We start from the raw sequence: 15,420 nt of genomic DNA on the forward strand, positions 1-15,420 counted from the left end.
GTACTTTTATGAAATGAAATCTGAAGTTCCTCAACACAGAATGAAGAGTATGAAAACCCAAAGTACTAATCTAATGCAAAATATTTTCAGTTCCAATCAGATTTACAAGCTTCTTATTACTAAACAGAAACTGAATGTCTTAGTCTCCATTACATGGAGAATGTACAATGTTTGTAACATCAATGTAATTTTTTAACTGATATTTTAACTCCATGTGCTACAACACACTAGACTGAAAATTTATTTAGATACCTTTTCTCTCCTTCATACCTCATTCTCTACCAGCATCAATAGCAAGCAATAGGTTTGGATACCTTAATTCTACCTGTAAGCAGTCACTCAGCTCTACTTGTTTGAAATTAAAATGGCCAATAGAAATATCTCCAAGAGACAAGAAAAGCATACATATTATTATAGCTCAGATCCTTACACAATTTACAGAGTTCAAAGGAAATTTAGCTATACACTAGTAAAAACTAAAGCTACAGAGAAATAACTGGCATGTTCTGACATGGCACTGTCTAGTATACATAAAGATCATATCCATAGGCAAAAAGAGTGAAACTCCAAAACCTTAACTGAAAGATTTTCTGTCTAACATGCTTAACTTTTTCATTTAATGCTCATAAAAAATCATATATTTTGGGATCAGAAGGGAGCAGTGTCATCATATAGTTCATCTCTTTAATAACTTAAGACAAAACTCAGCATCTATTGTAACAAGACCAATAACATCATGGGATTAGTACGTGGTTTTATGAGAACCATTCTGTGTTCATTTTGCTTTATAAAGTCCAAGTGGAGATTCATTCCATCACAGTCCTTGGTCAGGTTGTTTGAAAGTTTGATGATAACTAATAAAAATGTCAACCTTTTTTCCAGGTTTTACCTATCAAGTTTCAATTTCTGGCCAACAGATTTTCTCTTTTCTTCATACATTGAATCAAACATCCAGATTTAAAATCTGTAAACATAGGTTTTTCCATGAGCAAAGTCAGAAGATTGACCCCCTTTTTTCTCCCTCACTTTGATTTCCTGAGAATAACTTAATGCAGAGGACATGGCCATATTCAGACTCTGCACACAGACATAAGTAATTTCTGTTGCAGAAGAACGTTTCTATCAAGTTACATAAGCTGCCATGTTTTAGTCATTCAGTATGAGAATCTATATTACAGGTAAGATACTTCAAACACTTAGTATCACAGCCAATCAAGTCAATAAAAGTCCTCTTGGGGACACCCATGACTGTGTACAGATAAAATGAATATGATACTTTCAGAGTATAGACTTTTCATAGAGCAAAAGGTTGCCTCTTCTGCCAGAAACTAAAGGCTTCCAACCTCTGCCTGCTGGTTAATGGCACCAGAACAGCTTTTCTTGACAAATACTATTACAAGCAAAACAGTGGGAATTGCCAAGACCCTGCTAGTATCCAAGCAGAGAGGAACAAAGGCTGCCCTTGCATTCATTACTAGATGCCAGATATTTAGTGACATAGCAAATCTGGATGGTTGCACTGATGGATCACATATGCCTGATTACTTAACATATATAAATGGAATCAGACAAAGAATAAGCAACTGAGATGCCCTTTGAAGTAACAATATACCCCTTAATTAGTTATTACAGAGTAAATGCTTACCATAGACTGTGTAAAACTGAGAATTTCCTGAGTGGTATCATAGGAATTTACTCTGATCAGCCTTCCAAGTTTTGGGAAAGTTACAATCATAAAAGTTATACTTCTGTTTCCTGCACTGATCACATCATTGGTTACAGCTTTAAGATCATGTTGTGAAATAGGTTTCCTGGAACCTAAAAAAGTGTCAAGAGCAATTTTACAAAAGGTTAAGTTTTGTATGCACAACTCACGCTCTCACCCAGGTATTCTACTTAGCCTTTTAATAATGTTTTATAAGATCAGCAGGCTTACTCTTTTTCTAATTACCTTCTAGTTGCAACTCTTTTTTCAATCAAAAAGGCCATTAGTAGGATGTATCTTTGTCTTACAAATGTAAAAAATGCAGTACTCTTCAGCACATGTAATCGCTAAACATTAGCTTCTGCAAAAACAACCCAAAGTAAGGAATAGAGCATGTATAAGAAGCTCTGTTCCTACATGACATGTCTAGAACTGAATTCATACTCCAGTGTTTTGGGTAGTCCCAGTTGCTACAGAAGACAGGATGATTTGGCAGGGAGAAGCCTCAACACAGTAAAGTTTTCAGTGAACACACAAACCAAAGCCAATTATTAAAAGAAACATGAAGCACGCTTTATCAATATGAAATATTATTTTCATTAAATGAAATTAAAACATCAATACTGAATGTCACAAATTAGGAAGAACATCATATAACAGAAATGACAGCCTGAACCGAAATAATGTATTATTTATTAAGAGGTAAAAAAATCCTTTTGATACATAGCACCGCACTAACCTAACTAAAGTTACTAAATTCTGGCTTAAAAATGAAAAAGATTATTACGAGCTTTCTGGCATTTAGTCAAACCAAGACAATTTTTGAGATAGGTGTGACGAAACCACACTTAGTAATTTCCTGAAAGAAAAAAATAAGTTTTGTTTGGGTTTTTTTGAAGCACTTTCAAAGTATACAGTCAGCGCACTAAAAGTCACATTCAGTGATAATTTTGGAGGAGCAATAGATTCCGATAACCCTATTCTCCCTATATCCCCACTTCTGCCTCAGTTTTCAGATTTTCTTTTTTCTTAAGCAACAAGCTTTTGTAGATTTCAATACATAATTTCAGATACTAGCAGTATATATCCTTGAAGTCTGAATTATCAATCCACCTTCAATAAACCATAATGTTTATTCAGGAATAACACAAAATAACATATATATGCTACAATATTCAGAGGAAAGGGGATGCTTTGCAAGCCATTAGTAACATCAGGTTTACCTGCAGCTGTGCCATGGTTCAAATCACAACTACTTTGAAGGAGAGTTGTTATAACAAAATAAGATCTTCTGGCTCTGTCTGTTTTCCCATTTTTACCTTCCCATATCTCTCTGTGTCCATACTGTTTTGAAAAGTGAAACTGTCCCTCAGGTCTAGAAAAATTCTCCCACACTGTATCTAATTCAAGAAAGCTTCCTTCTCTTTCTCTCTCTTCTTTTCCCTTTTTTGTATGACAGTCAGGGAGAGAAGCATGACCTTGTGAATACAGCAGATGTGGTCAGAAATTTAAAACTTAGAGCAGCAGTTAATCAGACCACATAAATCTGAAAATGCAGTTGTTTATCAGTAACCTGCTACTTATGTAAATCAGGCCTCATTGCCTTAACAGAGTAGGACAGAGTAACTCTAAAACATGGTCACTCTGTAGTGATGAAAGTTACCGCTTCAATTTTTCATAATCATACCAGGTTATCACACCACCACCACCACAGTGCAGGGCCAAGCATGTCTGTCACAAAACCCTGTTCCTTCCTCATAGACCTGACCTCACTTCACTGCTCAGCACAGGCTGAAATATAGCCTAGGGCCACAGACAGCAAAGTCTATCATGCTTTCCTGTAAAATAGGATCCTCGCCCAAACATAACCTTCTCATAACCCACTCCTGTCCTGAGAGTTGAGAACCTTCTCCAGCACCCACAGTAGTTCTCCTCTAGTCTTCACCCACCCAACAAACTGGGTGAAGGAAAGTGAAGTGAGAACACTGCTTGTGTGTTCCCAAATACAGAAGCAGAGAGGTCACAAAGACAACCCAACCCAAAGGAACAGAGAGCAGGAAGACACACGATAAGGACAGGTGATGCCAAGTAGAGCCAAACTTATCCATACAACTAGAGTGCAACAGCATAAGGTTGGTACATAACAATTTTGTTACACATTTTTACATTTAAGATTTGGAAAATGCTTTGGCATGAGCATTCTGCCTATCACTGGTAGAGAGTTATGAATCATCTCATCTATGGACTGATTAGACAGCTCTGCTTCCAAATAACTAAAAGTCAGGCTGCCCCTCCTTTTCAGAGAGAAACTCAGCTCATTCCTTCTTTGAGCAATTGCTTCCCTGAAGAGAGCAAATCCCCACATTGCAGATATCCAGGATACATGTGAAAAAACTCATGTATCTCACAGACAATTTGCTGGCACACTGATAAAACAAGCTCCTGTTAAACAGAAAAAAATCAATAAATTATGTAAACAAATCTGGTATACCCAACACAACAAAAGACAGCAGTACATGCTCTTATAAAATTGCAGAACAATACACTTGAGAGAATAGTTTACACCCAGTCAAGAAGACATGGTAAATTCCTCACAATTAATTCAATTTTTACCACCCCAGAGAGAAGGATTCTCAAGTTGCCTCGAAATTAACTTTTATTCTGCAGTGCTATAAAATATAACAGGACACTGGCTGTTGTTTTAATTTATATTAACCATTTGGCACCAGCACTGTTTTATTAGTCATTTCATGACAGCCAAGTACAGCTGAAACCCACACAGCTCCAGAATGTCCTTTAAAAATATCATAAAGAGAACAGGTGAAAAAGCTAGTAAAACTTTTTAACACCTAAAAGGAATTTTGCTCACCCAAAGTAAGTGAAAATTCAGGAAAAACTGTAATCTTAGATTAATACAATGTGCAGTGCTGAAAGAAATACTATATTTTGCAAAGCGAAGAACTGATTGACAGTCTAGAGACTTTGCATTCTATGGAAGTATCTGGCATGCTTCTCTTACAATTATCATTGTCTTAAGATAGAACTTCTGTAAATCCTTGTGCCCAAGGTAACCTTACATACCAATATTGCATGGTAATAAGCTTTGTAAGTGGATTTATGTGAATCCTATTTATATTGACTGAATTAGAAGATCACGCTGCTACAATCTCATTTTTTGTTGCCTGTGTTTAAGTGGCTTTCATGGCAAATCTTTGTTTATGCAAGCTTATAACTAGGAAGTTTAAGAAGATAAAGTGCTCCTCTTCTGTATCCAATTAATAAATCAAGGTACAGATTAATACCTCTAGAACATTGCCAATTCTACATCTCTCTCTGACTCTACAGACTGTACTCAGAGAAAAGAAAAAGGTAGCACAGACAAAAGTGTTATGCAAGACATTGCTCAGAGAAAACTAACCTATTACTCCTTTAATCCTGCAATTAATGTTAGATTACTACCTCAGTCAGGGACTACTCTTGCCAATGTCAAGGAGCAAATGGCTCTGGTGAGACCCTCTTACATCAATTCCTGCAGTAGTACGACTTCATTTAAAAAATACTTAGCTGCTGATACAACTAGTTACAAATGCACCAATAGGAACCAAAGTTTTCAGTCCTTCTGATTCATCAGTGAGTCTCTCCATAACTCATCTTAAACAATAAAAAAGTGAATTAGCAATCTGCAGAGTTTAGATGTGCTATTCAGAATCTGACAGACACAAGCTCCATTCTGCTTTTACCAATCAATATCACAACCATCTAGGACACTTCTAAATATCTGAATATAATAGAGAGCCTTTTAACAAATCTGAATGGGGAATATTCAGAGCTTAGGAAGACAGTACTATTGTCACACTGTGCTTGTATATTTCACTATCAGTTTCTATTGACTCCAAGCATATCAAAAAGTTAGACTACAAAGCAAAAAAGCAATATGTTGAGAAAACATAACCCTTCTTTTCAAAATCATACAGATAGATGTTCTCAGGTACAGTTTTCCATAGTTTAGTCAGTTAGGTATCTGACAAATAACTCTATATTATGCAATATTTTCAACTGGATAAAATCATCATAATCTTAAAAAACAGACCTGGAAAGACTCCGAGTCCTTTGTTCTCTTCAAGGCTAATGACCAGTGTATGTGCTGTGATGCTAAAAATCTGTTGAGGTGCAAAGTTCAAACCATCTGTCACCTGAAAGTTGAAGCCTCCAGACATTGCTCCTGTAGAAAAGAAAATCATAAATTTATTCTTGTATTACTCTGTCACACAAAACACAAGCATACTTTTGGACACCTTTTGCTCTTGGCTACAATGAAATATTATTCAGGAATATATTTGGTGCAGGTAGCTCAGTGTGCAGCTGCAGTGCCAGCTACAGATTGAGCTCTGGATGGCAGGATCCCCAGGCAAGAGGGCCCCAGGCAAGAGGCCACGAACTGCCCACCCTTTGCACAACAAAGGGTACATGGACCTGTGGCCCAGCTGGACACAGAGAAACAAGAGGAGCCAAGAACCCCAGACTTCCTTTGTGCTTAGACTGTGAGGGTATAAAAGCCCAGGGGTCCTTGTTCAGGGTCCCACCTCAGAGGCTCCCAGCTTGAGCTGTTATTCTGTTATTGCACCGTGATTAAATTATATTAAGGAATGGGTGCCTGAGACTCTGCTATGGGAAACCTGGGATTGAACTGGTAAGGAAACCTAATCTGACTGTGTGAGTGGTGTGTGTAGGGTGAGCAGTGTGTGTAGGGAGTCAAGCAGGGTACCTGTTGGGTCACTGCAACTGCCCACTGTGAAAGGGCCTTGGTCTCCTGTGGTATAACTGTGACTGCCTGAGTGACTCCTGAATGGAGCAGACTGGAAAGTTTCCTTAACAATATATATCCAAAGTCATCCTGACAGCAACTTTTGATCAGAACCTTTGTATCTTAATTAGAATTAAATAAATTGATTATGCAGTTAACACCCAAGGAAGAACTACTGGCTGCTGTTTACAGTGCAGGCCAACATCCCTTAGATGTAAATCACGAAGAGCGGGCCCTTCGTCTCTTTCTTTACTGACCCAGTGGAGCTGAAACCAAGTTAAATTTGGGGAAACAATGACTTCTGGATTTCCAACTTCTTTTATAGCTTAGGACGGTCCAAAGCACTTAAGCAGTCACATTTTGCCAAAGAAGGAACTGGAGGGGAAAGTAACTAGAATGTTCTTTCCTTTTGTTTTACGTTTAAAGGTCTGTATCAACCCTCGGGTTGTTTCCTTTGCCTCTTTGCTGCGCTTCAGCTTTGCTGAATTATGTATGTTGTCACAGCTTAAAATATTTCAGAGGTTATGTGTACTCATAATAAATGCACATTTTTGCCTTTAATCTTAGGATCTTTACATACTTTGGCACAAGCAATAGCAAAATACCTCCAGGAGTCTGAGTGGATTCCTGTAAAAATACATCTCTCAGTACTGACTGACTGCTTCAAGCAGAGGCTTCCCAGACTGTTCAGTTAGGTAGAGAGATTGAAACATTAGCTGTTGCAAAGAGTTACCATGCTCTTCTATTTGCTTTGCCCAATTTAGCCATAAGATACTGCTAAAAGAATATAGACCCTGAAAGCCAGAGGGTGCTTGCATATGAAGATCAGAACACCTTGCCTAACTAAAATTAACATATCAGAAGAATCAAATGTGGGTTCTGAGATTATAGTTAACAACATCCCTAAGCTAACAACACCCCTGCCTCTTATATCCAGCCAGACAATGAAGCAGCTCTGGAAGATCATGTCATATAGTTTTTATTTTAACAGTTTTTATTCTCTGATGTTTTCTCCTGATATAAATGAAGAAGCTGCTTATTTAAAAAGGCATCAAGGAGTCTAGTATTTGCACTAGGTAAGAAAAAAAAACCACCAGGCTTACATAGCCTCATTTGCTTTTTTGGCTAATGCAGGTCAACTGCTTGATTGACCCAGATGTTTTATCATCGGCAGTCAGGAACATAACTACATCTCGAACTTCTGCTTGGGTGGAGCATTTATTACTTTATCAATTACTTTATCAATTAAATTTCAAAGACACACCTGATCAGAAGCGATAAAAAGGACACCAAAAAGAGGGTTGTAAAAGTCGCACTGAAAAGACATTACAACTTCAGAACCAACAAGAGTTAATTCAGTACTGCCCTTAGAAAAATACTGGCAGGATTTGTGGGCAGACTCCATACTGAAGAAGTGGGAGGGAAGTACTCTAGAGTGAAGGAAGGGTGGAAAAGACAAGGAATTCTCATGCTGAAAGAGGAGTACAGAAAAGGTACATTCTGGTTCTGCTTTTATGCTGGTGACAAAATAATCAGGGATTACGGAAGAAACAAATAAAACATTCAAGGTGACAATATGAGAAAGACAGGAGAGATTTGCAACTCACTGCAGAGAATTGGCAGCATAATGTAATGCATGAGGCTGAGTAAAGATGAAGGGAAAGTTTTGAGGTCTAACTTAGAAGCATAAAAGCAAAGTATGGTAGTACTTTCTTTAGTACTCCAGTACAAAAGACACTAAGAATGGAGAGTCACTGCCAGGTACAGATGTAAAAGATGTATGGTTCCATGAGGAGTAGCCAAAGAATGGAAGAGCTGTCTCAGCCAAGCGGATGCTGCTCTTCCCCTTGGAAGGGCTACAGTGGGTAGAAGAGTAGATAGGGGTACTTCCCAAGAGGACCCAAAGAAGCTAGTGCACACTGTAAGACAACAAGGGACAGCGAAAAGGGATAAAAATCTGAATGACAGCAGAACACAAGGAAAGGCCACAGGACAATGCTGGGAGCAAGAAAATGAGAGTAACAAGTACATTTCTAGCAACAGTTCAAGATGAGAGAGCAAAGAAAATCACTGACAGAGAAAGGAAAAGAAGTAAAATATTCAGAGTCCTTTCTGAAGCACTGGAGGCCATGAGGCTGAGCAAATGGCAGAGATAGAGCAGCTGCAAGACCTGACATATGACCTGGGCAATTTTATGTTATAAAATTACTATACAAGCCACACTCCCACTCACTTGAAAACGAAATTTTCTGTTCTTTTCACTTTTATTAATCAAGATTCACTCCCTAAGACTACAGATATGCATGTGCCCTTTCAGGAACACAGAAGGGAACTGATTTCCTCACACTGAGACTTCCACTGTCCTACCACCATAAGGGTTTTTATATGTCAAAGTCTCCCTCGGAACAATTTAAATAGCTTGGCTCACTTTTGTCATGCCCTTGACCCTTAATTTCCTGGGCAAATTATTTGAGCAGGATTCTTATAGCTCACCAGCAACTGCTTGTAAAGCAACTTCAGTAACATACACACACTCTGCCAGACAGTGCATCATAAGTCAGAGCACATCAACCTCATGAAGACACAACATAGACCTGGAGTAACTGCTGCAGCCAAGGGAGTACTGGAATTCCAGCCTGCCTTGGGGCTGGCAAGATAGCGCTGTACCTCTTCTATCTCCATCCTAAAAAAAATGGTTTACTCCTTCTGTAGAACAAGTTTCTTCTTTCAGCTGAGGTAACATGGTAATAGAGCTGGAGCAGGAAATAAGCACCATATAAAATCCCCACCTCTTCCTCTGCATGGAACCCTCTTGGGATGTGGCTTCCCAGCACTGCCACTCAAGGATGCATGAAGCTGCCCTGACTTCTTTTATTCCCCACACATTCTCTCAAATGCACAATAAACCCAATCTCTAGCTCTGGCCACTGGCACAAAGAGTCAATGTTTAAAGGTGAATTCCTTCACAGCCTGAAAGGGATGTTGACATCACATCACAGCTTGATCATCCATCACCACCACATCATGGCAGGTGTCTGTGAGACTGCTGGTCCATGAATAGCTCTGCACTGTAGCAAGACAGAAAGGCTTCAGGAGATTTTCAATCACAATAGTCAAAACCCTGGATTTCATATCTCTGAAAGCTGCATGGCAACATTTCCTTACTACAAAACTGCTTTCAGAAAGAAGGCTGCTATTAAATAAAGCACCAGTACACAAAGGTTTCCCAGTAGGCACACATTTAAGTAGGCATCAGACCCTTCTCTGTTTAGTTTGTGAGATCATGTAAATAGTCTCTGAAATCTTTGTGACATTACAATGGCATCTGTAACGGATTAAAAACACAAGTACAGTGATTAGGAACAGTATTTTGGTAGCAGGCATGGTATTTGTGAAATCACATACCATTGTGTACAAATACCAGATGCCCTTCAGTTATATGAGCCTGGGTAAAACTAAGGATGCTCTTGTTTGGAGAAGACTTCAGAGCCAAGTGCCCATTGCTAGGTGGAGTAATGGAATACACCAATTCTGATGGTGAGGAATCCTTGTCTTCTGCACAGAGGTCATCAATAGTTATTTCTATGATGGAACCCACCCAGACCTAGGAAAACAAAATAATAAAAATAAAGAAAATGCATACAAAAGAAAATAGGGGGGATGGGAAGGGGACAGGGATGGATGATACATAACTCAAAGAAAAAGAATGACTAGAATAAAGATTTGCTACACTAGTAGCTATGGCAAGTTTCCTTACTGTCCATCCAAATCTCTGATCACAGATCGGAACAGTTAATGTTGGCAAATGGTTTTCAAAGTACGAGACCTTGGAACAGCACAAGCACATACATCCTGCACCAGTTAAGAGTTTCAGTGAGCTGCAGCAGAAGTGCTCTATTTGTCAGGCACCATGCAAACCCTAACAAACATAACAAAAATTGTATTATGATAGCTGAGTCAAGGAGCTACTTTCCAACACACACACATGAATATTAGTGTCATGTACTTCACAGCAGGCAAGGCATTCAATATGCTCTACTTTCACCAGCAGAAAAGATAAAAGAAAAACAGCCTGGGGACAGCAAAAACTTTAATACAAATGGAACACTTGTTGTAGCTGCATTATTTCCTCCTAACAACATGCACTAAAGACCCTTTTATAGTGCACCAAACAACCCACAGAGGTGCTCAGTTCAGTGGGAGATGAAAGCACCAACACCTCCAATAGCTGCTTAGCACCTAGTAAGGTCATGATTCCAGACAAAATGGCTAAATAGTTTTTAGAAAGATGGTATAAATACCATTACTTAATTCTAATAAATAATCTGTTGGTGCAAGTCCAGAGGAGGGCCACAAAGTTGATAAGGGGACTGGGGCACCTCCCCTGCGAACACAGGCTGAGGAAGTTGGAGCTGTTCAGCCTGGAGAAGAGAATGTTGTGTGGAGACCTCATAGCACCTTCCAGTATCTGAAGAGGGCCTACAGGGAAGCTGGAGAGGAACTGTAGTGATAGGACAAGGAGTAATGGATACAAACTGAAAGAGGGGAAATTTAGGTTAAATATTAGGAAGAAATTCTTTACTTGTCAGGATGGGGAGATTCTGGAACAGGTTGCCTGGGGAAGTTGTGGATGTCTCATCTCTGGAAGTGTTCAAGGCCAGGTTGGATAAAGCCTTGAGCAACCTGGGCTACTGGGGGGTGTCCCTGCCATGACAGGGGGGGTTGGGACTTGAAGATCTTTAAGGTCCCTTAACATTCTATGATGCAATGATGATTGTATGAATTGCTTCTTCGTTTTTTAGCTGAAGATATGGAGAAACTGCAAGATTCTCCTTTCAAGTAGAAAGGACTGCTTTCTGAGTTTCATCTGTATCTTACTGGTTAATTCCTTGTTTGGAAAGAATAAGCAACAGCTCATTTTATTCTTCATCTCTGCTGTATTTATTTGGCATTACAGACAAAAGTGCTAACGAAGAAAAATACATATTTATCTCAATATGAAATTAAATTCTTAAATATTCAATATGTCAATATCAATTATTTCCATGCAGAATTTATATCAGAGATACAATCTTAAAAGCCTAAGCCTTTAAATATCTCAGCTTGAGCTTCAAAATACACACTGCATCATCCCTTCCTGTCTTCCTAAGGTCTTAGTACACTTAATAAATATCTGGTAGTAACATCACACCAAATGCCTGAAGAATGACCTTTGACAGAGGTCATTTTACCTCTGCCAAAACCAAAAATCAGCAATCACAGGTTTTTCCCTAAGTATTAATTTTACTTTTTAATAAAAACCATGGAAGAAAACCCTTTAAAGCCACTGGGGTTTTTGCCACTATACTTCAATAGAGGAAAGATTTCAGTCTACATTGTGTCACAGAATATGTGCCATGGAAAAAGAGATACTAAAATGAAATTAAATGTTTTTTTATAAGTAGGAAAAAAGTTTGAACAATAAGTTTATAACAGAAAATATCTTGCAACTAGCAAATAGCTATTTTCTCCCTTGAAATATATATTTCTCTGCAATGTAATTACTAATATCAAATTCTGATAAGGAATGACACCTATGAATACACAGGATGATAACTAATCCTAAAGGGTGACTTAGTGAGTGGCATCGAATATGCATATCAGTGTCACAGGTTTTGTATCGAGACCCTCATCTCACTAGCACTCATGCAGATTCATCATCATGGCTGGGCTTCGCGAACGAAGATTTAGGAAGGCTCTATCCACATTTGTTACAGGCACACTGGTGGCTTATGAGGCCAATACGAGATAGACACAGATTATTCTACACAGAAAATAAAAGGTGACATAGAATATGCAAAAATATAAGAAATTACTATGGATGTTACTACAAATTACTTATTAAGTTTCAAATTTTTTCCTTACTAAAGGAAAAAAGAACTATAATTTCTAATTATAGAAAAAAGTGTTTTTTCTATAATGCCAGTATTTAATTCCAGTTTCCTAGCACATTAACACACAATGCTTTTTAAGTACTAAACATGACCTGCAACGTGATCCTTGAGGAATGAAAGGAGATCTAACAGCTGAAAAGAGCAGCAGGGAAGCAAACATTGACAGTACAGCAAGAAATGTACAAGAATCTTATTTTCCATATCTGGGATCAAGATGTCCTTGAAGAAGACACCATACAGATACACCATAAGAACTGTATCTGAACTTCCAGGATGTAGCATTACACTAGTTTTGCATGTGCCTAACACATCCCACAGCCATGGTCCAAAAAAGGTTCATGACCTTGCCAATGGGAAATAATTCATTCTGCTCTACTTACAGCATTTGGCTCATCAGTATCTCCTTGCATGCCACATACCTTACCAGACACTCAATATTCATAGCCATTTTAACTCTTTAGAGAGTGACTTAGAGAAAACAACAAATTAGGGTTTTTTTAAACCTAATTGTAGGAAAATATAGCCCTCTTGTGGCAAAAGGGAGTGATATGGTTTGAAGCTGGCTCCCTGCCAAGTCTCCAAACCTTACCACAAGAAGTCCGTCCCCCCCCCCAAACTTCAGGGAGAAGAGGGAGAAAAAAACAACCAAGAAAACCGAAACGAGAGAGAGACAGTTAAAGCAATATATATAAATATATTTACACTTATGTTACAGTTATATACAATTGAAATATATGTACAATTTCACAAGGGAAAGGGAAGGGGGAAGGGAAAAGGAACAAACCAAAACAAAATATATATATACACCCCAATCTGTAGCCCGAGATCTAGCAACTAAAAGAACTGGCAAAAAAAACTATCTTACTACTCTCCTTGGGACAACAGAAAGTCACTCTGGAACGATCACCGGCAACCTCTGTCTCCCAAGGTCGACAAGGCCTTACCAGGCCTCGCTCCCCAACACGACAGACTCAACAGCAGGGAACCTGCACCTCAAAGCCGCCAGAAGGAAAGAGACCGAAGGCCTCTCCTCCTTTCTTCTTATAGCCCGGCTTACGTAAAAATCATAGGGAATACTGGGTAAATCTGGGCACTTCCTTGGCTACAAACTGGTCACCAAGGAAGGCCTAGACCAAACTACCACAGGAGGATACAGTCATTTCATAGTATTGCTACCTACAAATATCTTTAAACACATAATAAATGCAGCAAGTAATGCCAGGATGGTAATTTTCTTTAAAACATCCTATTTCCCTTACCCATTCCCAACACAGAAAAAAAATGTCCATAGAAAGTTGGAAACTTTAGGAAATTATACCTAAAATGCTGATGATATAAGTTTCTAAGTAAACATACCCCTCATGAATTTGTTCCAATGGAAAGGTTTTAAAAGAAATGCAAGGATTACCACCATAACGTTACAGAAGCTCTCAGGACTATGAAACTTTCTGTATCTCATACGTTATGTCATAAATTCTTAGTCAAGAAAAAGCAAACAAACAAATCAAAACAAATAAACAAAAGAAAGCCACTAAACCCCACTCAAAACCTTCACTTACTTTCACTTCCTAGAGAAAAAACAGAAACAACTCCCAAAATGTTTGGTTGTCTGTCACACAAACTCCATAGTGTTCATAACCTTCATGGTGTTCACAACCTTGGTAACAACCGACAAGGTTGTTTGAAGAAAGGATGTTATAGATGCCTCTGAAGTGGGGGAGCTAGAGTTGGACTCGTTCAGCATATGTGCACATGACCAACAGTTTCTGGCATTTGGCCAGAAGCCCATGACAAAGGCCAAAATTAACTTCCATATATCCACACCAACATCATAGCTGCTATATAATGCAGCTCTTCACAGAAGCTATTTCTTAACAGATGCCAACAATAGCACTGCTTTCTAACTCTTTATACTGTAACCTGCCAAATTTCTGGGGGCTGAACTTCAGTCAACTCAAACGGTTCATGTGGACTTTAGTTTTCACAGTACTGGTTCCTCATTTTATACATTCCCAACCCCACAAAATATATGAAAGAGCTACCGCATTTTTAAAAGCAACAGTCTATTGCTCAGCAGCCACCACTAGCAATGCCCTTGAGGAGCACAAACTGCTTGGCTAGAACTTGGGGTCAGCCACTATCACCCTACACAGGAATGCCTATCTCATCTCAACCATTTTCTCCCACTTATTTGGGATGTGCAAGTTTGATTTGAGGAAGAATCATCTCAGTGTATTCCTCCCAGTATATAACCTGACTGACAGCTTTGTTTTAGACTGCACACGAATCCACCATATGTGTGCATATCGGTTAAAACCAAAGATTATTTCTCAACAGCATGTGCCTGATCAGCATAATCACAGGCAAAAAGGCAGCATCCTTGTTCTGAGTAAGCAAACAGCCTCCCCAGTTATCATTGTTCTTGGGAAGCTTACACTTACAGATATTTTTAGAAAAATCCATAAGCTGCATTGCCATGCACTGCATAGCCTTCGTTTTATTAAGACTGAAGTTCAATGCCAGTAATGCACCAGAATGGAGACTGAAAAGTCTGACTGGACATATTGCCTTTTTCCCTATGACTAAACATTACTGCATGCTGTGCTGATGTCTGCACAGTACATGTAATTACTTCAACCAGGGAAGTTTCTGCTCTGTATTACTCAAATGCTTGTAAAGGGAGTCTGCCCCTCTGCCCAGCGGTGTCTGCACAAGGCAGGGTGTCTTCGGTTGTGGGCAGATTATAACAGACTACCTGCTGTCATTGCGAAGTTGTGCAATACCACTACTGCTGATTAAAAATGTCTTTTCTCATGTGAAAAGGCTAAATATATAACACAGCATTATGATCATCTCAAAATACCCTGTTTTAGCTTCTTTCAAACCTATTCCTAAGTATTTTCTTTCTCTTGCTATCTCTCAGGTGGGTTTACTGTGACCACTGGTTCATTAGGTGATCCAAATTCCTTTCATTCTGC

General features: G+C 38.8%; 1 protein-coding gene across 1 annotated transcript in view; it reads right to left on the reverse strand.

The window, feature by feature from the left end:
* Window positions 1-15,420, reverse strand: part of LOC135407563 (chondroitin sulfate proteoglycan 4-like) — a 42,405-nt gene that overhangs the window by 10,854 nt on the left and 16,131 nt on the right. Inside the window, 3 exon segments of the mRNA XM_064642713.1 lie at window positions 1,642-1,818; window positions 5,796-5,927; window positions 9,915-10,113. Coding sequence (XP_064498783.1) covers window positions 1,642-1,818; window positions 5,796-5,927; window positions 9,915-10,113 — 508 coding nt within the window.

This window comes from Pseudopipra pipra, chromosome Z (assembly GCF_036250125.1).
Source record: "Pseudopipra pipra isolate bDixPip1 chromosome Z, bDixPip1.hap1, whole genome shotgun sequence".
In the NCBI taxonomy this organism is placed as follows: Eukaryota; Metazoa; Chordata; class Aves; order Passeriformes; family Pipridae; genus Pseudopipra; species Pseudopipra pipra.